Below are 9,805 nucleotides of genomic sequence, written 5' to 3' on the forward strand. Positions count from 1 at the left end.
CTTCCCCCCAACAATCTGGGTCCTCGTTTTGCGACCATGTAAGGACGCAAGGCTTGAGTTCACCTTGAGCTGCTCAGGATCGAACTACTGTCAGTGAGCAGAGTGGAGCTGTAATATTCACATTCTACACCTTGCGCTCCCACGGCTCGCCTTCCAGTGCAAGGATGGATGGATAGGAGGAAGGAAGGAAGGAAGGAGATGGATGAGGGAGAGAGGAAGGAAGGAAAAAGGGAAAGGGGAGGAAGGGAGCAAGGGAGAGAGGGTTGAAAAAAAGGAAGGAAAGGAAGGAAGTAAAAAGGAAGGGAAGGAAGGGAGCAAGGGAGGGAGGGAGGGAGGTGGAAGGAAGGAAATGGGAGGAATGAAAAAAGGAAGGAAGGAAATGGATGGAAGAAAGGAGATGGGGAGCTAGGAAGAAAGGAAAGCAGGAGATAGGAAGGGAAGGAGGGAGAGTGGGAGGAAGGAGATGGGGAGTTAGGAAAAAAGGAAAAGGAGAGGGAGGGTGAGGGAGGAAGGAGATGTATGGGTGAAGGATGGATGGAAGGAGATGGATGGGGAAGGGTGGATGGATGGAAGAAGATGGGAAGTTGGGAAGAAAGGAAAGAAGTAGAGGGAGGAAAGGAGGGAGGGAGGAGATGGATGGGGAAGAGTAGATGGATGAAAGGAAGGAAAGAGATGGGGACTTAGAAAAGAAAGGAAAGAAAAAGGAGGGAGAGAGGAAGTATGGGGATAGGATGAATGGAAGGAAGGAGATGGGGAGTTAGGAAGAAAGGAAAGAAGGAGATAGAAAGGAAAGGAGGGAGGTGGGAGATGGTTGAGTCCTCATTTTGCCAATCTTGGAAGGCCGAACGTCTCTTTTTTTCCAGTGTCGTTGTGACTTTAAATGGCCACCAAACAAACGTTTGTAAGGCAAAGACGACCTGTGTTTGGCCACCTGCGTGGATTTACGATCTGCTCGCTGGAGCATTCTGGGAGTTGTAGTCCACCGGTCTTTTAATGTTGTCGAGTTTGGAGACTCCCTTGCTGGATTGGAGCTTCTTTCCTTGGGTCTTTACTCCTCCGTGGTTTTCTGCCCCGCAGGCCTCGTGAAGCAGTTTTCCGAGAACCTCTACGAAGCCTACTTAGTGCCGACTCCCTCCGACTGCCTCTTGCCATCGTCCGTCTGCAACCAGTACAGCGAGGAGGAGGAACTGGTGAAGGGAGTCCTGATGGCCGGGCTGTATCCTAACCTCATCCAGGTAAGAGAGAGAGAGAGAGAGAGAGACCTTAATGAGGTCCTCTGTGCTCTCTGAGCTTGGTGGTTTTCTTACGGACATTTCACAACCTAACTAGGGAACATCATCAGTGTTAGAAGGAAGGAGGAGGAGGAAAAAGATAAGGACTGTGTAGTCCTTGGTGCTCTCTGAGCTTAGTGGATTTGCTGTTAGACATCACATGACCTAACTAGGGAACATCATCGCTGCTGGATGGATTGGAGTGTGTGTGTTTGGTCTCTATATACAGTTCCTTGCCCTGGCACTGTTGGTGGGAAATTGTGGTATTGTTGTCTGCTTCGTTGTCTGGTGTCAATCCCTGCTTCTCTGGGTTTCTGTTTCTGTGGGGTCCTTGGTGCTTTCTCAGCTGGGTGGTTTTGTTGTAGTCATTTTGTGACGCAATGGGGTGATATCATCAGTGCTAGGAGGTAGGGGGGTTATGGAGCGTAGGAAGAAGAGGACGAAGACGAGGATCGTGGGGTCCTGGGTACATTCTGACCTTGGAGATGTTTCTTGCAGATGTTTCATGATCCAACTAGGGAACGTCATCAGTCCTAGAAGGGAAAGAGGTTGTTGGTAGAGTAACAGACAGTGGGGTCCTTGCTGCTTTCTGAGCTTGTTGGTTTTCTTGCAGACGTTTCATGACCCATCTGGGCTACAACATCAGTGCCAGAAGGATGTGGGGGTTTGCTCTTATTTTTCTGTCCTAGAGACTTGCCTCATCAGGGGGGTCTTGTCTGTGGATGGTCCCTGTGGAATCTCATCTTTAGCTCTCCTTGAGTCCACCCTAGGGGGTCAGTGGCCTGCGTTGTTCTCACCGAATCTTGAGAAATGGGAAGTCGTCTTCTTTCCCCTCGAGATTCCTGCAGAGAACGGCCTACGGTGTCCTATCCGGGAGGTCCTTCCGATGTCTTGGAAAAGCCCCTAAGAAATGTCCCTCTTCTTCCAGGTCCGGCAAGGGAAGGTGACCAGACAGGGAAAGTTCAAACCGAACAGCTACACGTACCGGACCAAGGCGGGGACTGTCCTGTTACATAAATCAACCATCAACAGGTAGGCGAGTCGGTCCCTCCTGGGATGCCAATCGGTTGTCCGGATGGCCACAAGATGGTGGTGAGACACTCCTCTCCTTATCCCCCTCAGGGAGTCCTCCAAGCTGTACAGCCGTTGGCTGACCTACTTCATGGCGGTCAAATCTAACGGGGGTGTCTTCGTGCGCGACTCCTCGCAGGTGCATCCACTTGCTGTGCTGCTGATGACCGATACGGACATCTATGTGCGGGGTGAGGAATTGGACCCTTATCTCTCAGCTCAGTTCCCTCGCTGCCACATAGATCAGAAGGTGGTCTCTCTTCCTCTCTCCCCCCCCTCTCTCTTTCTCACTCACACACACCCACACCTCTTCTCCCCCCCCCCCGCCCCCCCCGACCTTGGTTGGGTTGTCCAGCTCACCCTAACTAATGGTTTCATCCCTCCCTCTTGCTGACCTTCCTCTGTCCTTCCCACCTACAGATAGTTCTCGACTTAACAATGGTTCGTTTAGTGACCGAAGTTACAACAGCGCTGAATAAAGTGACTTCCGACCGTATTTCACACAGCCATTACAGCATCCCCGTGATCATGTGATCAAAATTTTGACACTTGGCAACGAACTCCTGTTTACGACAGTCGCAGCATCCCAGGGTCATTCTGACAAGCAGAGTCAACAGGGAAGCCTGATTCATTTAACAACCGTGTGACTAACTTAAAGGAAGGGATTTGCTTAATAGCTGTGGCAAGAGAGGTCAACATTCACTGTCTTGCTTAGCAACGGATATTTTGGGCTCCCTTGTGGTTCTGAATCAAGGGCTTGTCTGCACCTTTTGAGAGACTTGGTTAGGGCTTTGCAGAAGCCTACCAGCTGCACATGCCTGTGAGAACCTGCTCTTCTTAAGCGAGTTTTGCCCCATTTTACGACATTTCTCACCATGGTTGTTAAGTGAATCGCTGCAGTTTTTACATTAGTAACACGGTTCTCAAGTACATCTGGCTTCCCCATTGACCAGCGTTCCCCATTCTGAGCTCTTCCGAACCCAAAGCAAGTCCTCCCGTACACAGTTATTCCTCAATGTACGACCACAATTGAGCCCCAGATTTCCGTTGCTAAGTGAAACACTGTTAAGAGACTTTGGCCCATTTTTATGACTTTCCTTGCCATGATGGTTAAGTGAATCACTGCAAGTGTTAAGTTAGTAACGGTGTGTCTTGGGATTGTTATGTGTGTTGGACCTGGTCTTTGGGTGTTAAGTGAATTTCGTTGTATGGGTATACTGTGTATTCACGTACAATGACAATAAAGTAGTAGTTGTTATTATTCTTATTCTTCTTCTTATTATTAAGTAAATCTGGCTTCTCCATTGACTGCTTGTTAAAACAGGGGTGTCAAACTCGCGGCTCGCTGGCCAAATGTGTCACGCACACCTGGTTTAGCAAAGGGGGGAAAAGTTGCATTACATCACATGACGATGCCATGACGACATGAGTTTGACACCCCTGTGTTAGAAGGTTGCAAAAAGAGATCACGCAACTCCGGGACATTGCAACCGTCATAAATACAAGTCTGTTGCCAGGTGTCGGAATTTTGATCGCATGGATGCTTCAGTGGTTGTAAATATCCAAATCGGCCATCAGCTTTTTCAGTATCGTCGTAAATTCAAACGGCCACTAATTGAATTCCTTTAAGTCGACATACCACCACATACGATTGGATTTTTTTTAAACACATAATATATGAAGAATTCGCATCCTTAAGTACCGCCTCTTCACCTCTCTTCGTTCTTTTCCCCAAGACGACGGCTGGCGTGCCACCATCTCCCTGGTGGACAGTGACCTGTTGGTGCTGGAAGGCGATTCGTACACCATACGGCTGCTCCGCGACTTCCGGGTGGCCCTCTCCCGGATGGTGGAAACCTGTCTCTGCTACGAGATGGCGGCCATTCCCAGCGACCTCCACCACCAACACAGCCAGCTTTTGGATATCCTGGTGGACCTCCTGAAAGGCCCTTCTGCCAACTTCAGCGCCTAGGATGTGGACCCGAGGACTTGTAATTTGTACAAAGATGTTGAGATATGTTTATTTAAATAAAGTTCTATTTATCCCTTGTGACACCTCTCGCTTCCCAGAGCCGGCTCAACTGTGGTTGGCGTTGCCCCACCACAGTGGGAGAGGCAGCACCCTGTTTCTTCCTCCAAGCCGTAGGCGAAGCATGTTGGTCGCACGCCTGAAGACAGTGTGGCGCGGATGATCTTGGCCGTGCGTGTGACCTGACCATACCGGGTTCACACGCAAGGATGGATTTTGTCCACTCCGTTGAGAACAGGGCAGCTGGTGATCAGCTCCAGGCGCTTGGGATGATGACGCGAGACGAGCTGAACATCGGGATTCAAGAACGGTGGAGAGGGTTAGGCAGCGTTTTGAAGACTTTCATACTCCTATTTGTTTTGGGGGTGTTTCATCTTGTGCTCCCTGAATTGCTGCTTGTCCAGGTGGGGGGACCCCGCTCTCGCTAGGATTGTCCGAGCAGGGGAAACTCAAACAGAGTCATAACTAGGTTTCTGGAACTTGTTATGTTTCCTGTTCAGTAGGACCAGTTCGGTGGCCTAGAAGCCCCCTCCCCCAAAACAAGGGTGAGAGGATACATAGCATTCTCGCCAGCTCGTTAGCCTATCCTCCTGCATGCCACCTCCCAGCTTCCATTTGGTGAGCCCGCCAGAAGTGAGACCCGGGGTGAACACCACCCGTATCTCGCCGTATGGGAATAGCGCCTGTGTTCTTGTAGATGCATGACATCAGAAACGTGGCTGTGGATTGAAGGCAGCAGCAGCCAATTGAAGGAGTACCTCAACGCCTTCCTGAGAGGACTCCTTAACCAGGGAGGGGGGCTTCTCTGGTCAAAGATGGGATGGTGGCGTGTATGGGAGCAAATGGGAAGGCTGGTCTCATTCCGGATGAGAGAACAAGGCTGTTTCTGACGACTGACAAAAGAGGTCAAACGTAACCTCTCGTCAGTCTACAACAGGGATGTCAAACTCAATTTCATTGAGGGCTAGAGCAGGGTTGTGTTTGACTTTGGGGCGGGGGGCAGCTCCACATCACAGGCTCTGTTTTCAGCCGCGACGGCCTCCTGTAGCAAAAACAGAGCTTGTGAGGGCTGTTTGCGGCCTCCCCAACCTCTGCTTTCGCTGACAGAGGACTGCAGGAGGCCGTGGCGGCCAAAAACTGAGCACGGTAGGGCCGCACAGAAGCACACCACGGGCCGATCCTTCACTGTATCCAGGGTGGTAGCGCAGACCGGATCTAGGCACCCTGCAGGCCTCGAGTTTGACACCTGTGGTCTACAGGAACAGTCTTGTTCTCTCGTTTGGAACGAGCCTAGCCGCCTCATTCACTCCCATAGATGCCATCATCTAGGTTTGGGCACGTAACCATGATTTCCGTGCAAGAAAGAGGGAGGTGGCTATGCTCACGCGGAGTGGGGAAGGGACAGATTGTGAGCCACAGGCCAGGTGGTAATACTGCCCCTCTCCTGAAATGGGGCGTTTTGACAAATTTCGGATGTGAATCGGCAACCTTTTTGGGGTAGCGCAAGTCAGCTCTTTCCACTGGGATTTCCTTGAGTGCCCCAAGGGCTGCTGGGAATACCCTCGAAATGTACCTGTGACTCTCAATGCTCGGATAGGCCAGTGGTTGTTACTTGTCCTGCAACCTTTTTACAATCTAGATTAAAGCTAATAAAGGGGGATAAAAATCACCATTTTTATGGCTCTTGTGTTGGGTGTGTTTCTGTTGTGTGTATGTGGGGGGAGGGGTTGTCTTTTCCAACAAACAAGGAACCCCATCTTTCATTTTCTTCCCCAAATGGATGGGGTGAAGATCAAAGTACCCCGAGATTTTAGGAGTTTCCCTGAGAAACAGCTGGTACAGATAGTCCTCGTTTTACGACTTACAATCACAATTTACGACCACAAGTAAGACCAGAATTTCCATCATTAGTTTGAATTTGACCTGATTTTACCGCCATTTTACCCACCATTTTTATTGTGGACATTAAGCAAATTGCCGCAGTCATTAAGCCGATTGTGTCATTAACCAAAGCACTGCAGTCATCCAACTTCTCCAAGGGACATTTTTCTGCCGAGAATCTACACAAAATGTCTCAACATAAATGCCGACAATCCACACAACGTAATTGCAAAAACCCCACACAAAAGTCACAGCAAATCCGCACAACATGAATCCCAAAAATCCACAAAAAATGTCACAACATAAATGTCAAAAAATCTACACAAAAGGTCACAATATAAATGCCAAATCTACACATCATCACAACATAAATGCCAAACTTCCTCACAAAATGTCACAACATAAATGCCAGTTGGTTGCCCGGTGCCCAAATTGTGATATCTTTGAGGTCATCGCGATGGTTGTGTAGGTACCAGTTGTGAGTCACTTAGGATGTTCTAATTTTGTGTCATCATTATGAAATGGTCGTTAAGCCGAGGACTACCTACGTATTTTAAATTGGATTTGAATCATCTGTCAAGAATTTCTAAATATTGTCAGCCTCACTTTGACAAGAGGGAGACGCATACAATCTCACAAATCCAGGCGGTCCTCAATTTAACGAGCGCAATTCGGGGCCCAATTTCCATCGTTCAGCGAAATGTTTCTGAAGTGAGTTTTGCCTCATTTGATGACCTTTCCGGCCACCGTTGTTAAGTGAATTGCTGCAATTATCCAGTTAAGTCACACCGTTATTAAGCAAATCAGTGGACTTTGCTCATCGCAAATGGGGATCTCTTGACCCTGGAACGCTGCAACTGTCATAAATACGAGTCGATTGCCAAGCGTCTGAAGGTTGATCGCGGGGAGGCTGCAATGGTCGTAAGTATGAATAACTGTCCTAAGTCACGTCTTTCAGGGACACCGTAACTTGTAATGGTCCCTATACGAATGGTCGTAAATTGAGAACTGCCTGTCCCTTGACGATACATTATTTTGGAATATAATTTTTAAATGAAGGTAAGAGATTCATGCCAGGGTTCAGATGAGGGCGAAAAAATCAAGATGGCGCTGAAAACACAAACACACAAAACACACAGGCCACTGGTTGTTTTTTTTATTTATTTATTTAAAGTTTTTATTTTAAAAAAAAAACAAAAAACATTCCATCTTCTCTTAAACTGTCGTTTGGATATCTCTGCAATATCCATCAGAATTTATAACATCATTCACTACATTTATATTAATTCTCTAATCTTACAATTATAATGTATTAAGCAATTGAGCATAGTAAACTTATTCATTTTCCCCTCTTAACGTACCTTCTAATAATAATAATAATAAGCATAAATAATCATAATAATCAATACTAACAATTATCATATTAACATATTAACATATTTTCTATTCTTTAATCTCCTTTATTTCCAATTTCCATTTTTATTCTCTAACCATTGATAAAATAATTCCCAAATCCTATAATATTCAGTTTGTTCTTTCTTCTTAATTGCCAGGGTTAATCTGTTCATTTCTGCACATTCTAATATTTTCCAGGCTGCTGGTGGTTGTATATTGTGTAGGCCAAGGTGACTCCTTGATTGTCTTCCTTTTTTCAGCCACAATTCAGAGGGGGGAAAAAGCTATGAAAAAGAAGAGAATTTCAAGTTTTAACTTAAATTTTAAGCTTGAAAATAATGTAAGGTAGACTTCTCCTGCACAGTCTGCTCCAATCAGGACTGAGGGCTGCTGTGACTGATTGACATGGGACATAAAACGAGGATGCTTTCCAAATGGGTCAGTTTGAATTTCCGTGAAATTTGCATTTTCATTCCCAAACTATCAGGAGGTTTTCAAAATCTATCTGGGATCGATCAGCGAAAGAAATAATAATTTATTATGGAATTTGATTTGTACTAGGAAAAGAAATTTCTTTATTATTTTCTTTATTACAGACCGTTATTATAGACGGTCCTCAACTTAATGGCCATGATTGAGGCCAAAATTGCCGTTGTTTAGCGAGACAGGTGGGAAGCTAGTTTTTCTCCCTTTTTACGACCTTACTTACTTACTTACTTTATTTGATTTATATACCGCCCTACTCCCGAAGGACTCAGGGCGGTGAACAGCCAAACAGTAAAAATACATAGATACAAAATTTAAAAACAAAGTAAAATCAAATTAAACAATTTGGCCCAGACAGATTAAAACATCCCAATCATTTAAAAACTGATTAAAATTTGCATAATTAAAAAGAGGGAAAAGATTAGGCCAGGCCTGCCTGGTGGAATAAAAAGGTCTTAAGAGCGCGGCGGAAGGTGCGCAGATCCGGGATCCTCCATATCTCCGGGGGGAGCTTGTTCCAGATAGTAGGTGCCCCCACAGAGAAGGCTCTCCCCCTGGGGGCTGCCAGTCGGCATTATTTGGCCGACGGCACCCAGAGGAGCCCCTCTCTATGAGAGCGTACTGGCCGGTGGGAGGCTATTGGTGGTAGCAGGTGGTCCCGTAAATAACCAGGTCCTAAGCCATGGAGCGCTCTAAAGGTGGTAACCAAAATCTTGAAGCGCACCCGGAAGACCACCGGGAGCCAGTGCAGCTTGCGCAGGAGAGGTGTTACATGGGAACGCCATGTCGCTCCCATTACCACCTGCGCGGCCGCACTCTGCGCCAGTTGGAGCCTCTGGGTGCTTCTCAAGGGGAGCCCCATGTAGAGAGCGTTACAATAGTCCAGGCGGGAGGTGACGAGGCCATGAGTGACCGTGCATAGGGAGTCCTGATCCAGAAAGGGACGCAACGGGCAAATCAGGCAAACCTGATGAAAAATCCTCCCAGCATTTGATGGCCGTCAAGTGCTCTTCTAAAGACAGCCGTGAATCCAGGAGGACGCCCAAGTTGCGAACCCTCTCCGTGGGGGCCAGCGATTCGCCCCCAATAGTCAGTGATGGCGCCAACTGACTATATTGGGACGTCGGAAACCACAGCCACTCGGTCTTGGATGGGTTGAGCCTGAGCCTGTTCCTCCCCATCCAGATCCGTACGGCCTCCAGGCACCGGGACATCACTTCAAGGGCATCGTTGGGGTGGACCTTCCTTGCCACAGTTGTTAAGTCAATCATTTAAGCATTGGTTAAGGAGGCTCACGGTCCTGAAGTGAATCTGGCTTTCCCGTTGACTGTCTGACCCACGGGACGCTATGACTGTCATAAGTATGAATCAATTGCCAAGAGTCTGAATTTTGATCACGTGATGGTCGTAAGTGTGAAAAAGGGTCACAAATCGCTTTTTAAAGTGCCTTTGAATGGTCACTACAGCAACAGTCGTAAGTCTTTGTAAAGGGTTGCGGAAAAGCAGGAAATTCGAATTTTGGAAAAAAATGGCTTTCTTTGGTGAACAGATTTGCTGGGTTGTGGTTATGCCAACATCAAACAGAAGCTAAGGGCAAAATTCACATGGTAGACTAGCTAAAATGGGCTGGTCTCGTTTAACGTCCTGGTTCGTCAGAATACGGCAGTGTTTC

General features: G+C 47.4%; 1 protein-coding gene across 7 annotated transcripts in view; it reads left to right on the forward strand.

Annotated features, from left to right (window-relative positions):
- DHX30 (DExH-box helicase 30) overlaps positions 1–4,395 on the forward strand; it is a 28,254-nt gene extending 23,859 nt beyond the window's left edge. For all 7 annotated transcript variants that reach the window (XM_034430538.3, XM_087894281.1, XM_087894283.1 and 4 more), the window contains 4 exons: positions 1,078–1,235; positions 2,200–2,303; positions 2,394–2,533; positions 4,079–4,395. In XM_034430538.3, coding sequence (XP_034286429.2) covers positions 1,078–1,235; positions 2,200–2,303; positions 2,394–2,533; positions 4,079–4,314 — 638 coding nt within the window. In that variant the 3' untranslated portion in view covers positions 4,315–4,395. The remainder of the gene's footprint in view (positions 1–1,077; positions 1,236–2,199; positions 2,304–2,393; positions 2,534–4,078) is intronic.
- The last annotated feature ends 5,410 nt before the right edge of the window (positions 4,396–9,805 follow it).

The sequence above is a fragment of the Pantherophis guttatus genome, chromosome 4 (assembly GCF_059756535.1).
Source record: "Pantherophis guttatus breed Tessera chromosome 4, ASM5975653v1, whole genome shotgun sequence".
In the NCBI taxonomy this organism is placed as follows: domain Eukaryota; kingdom Metazoa; phylum Chordata; class Lepidosauria; order Squamata; family Colubridae; genus Pantherophis; species Pantherophis guttatus.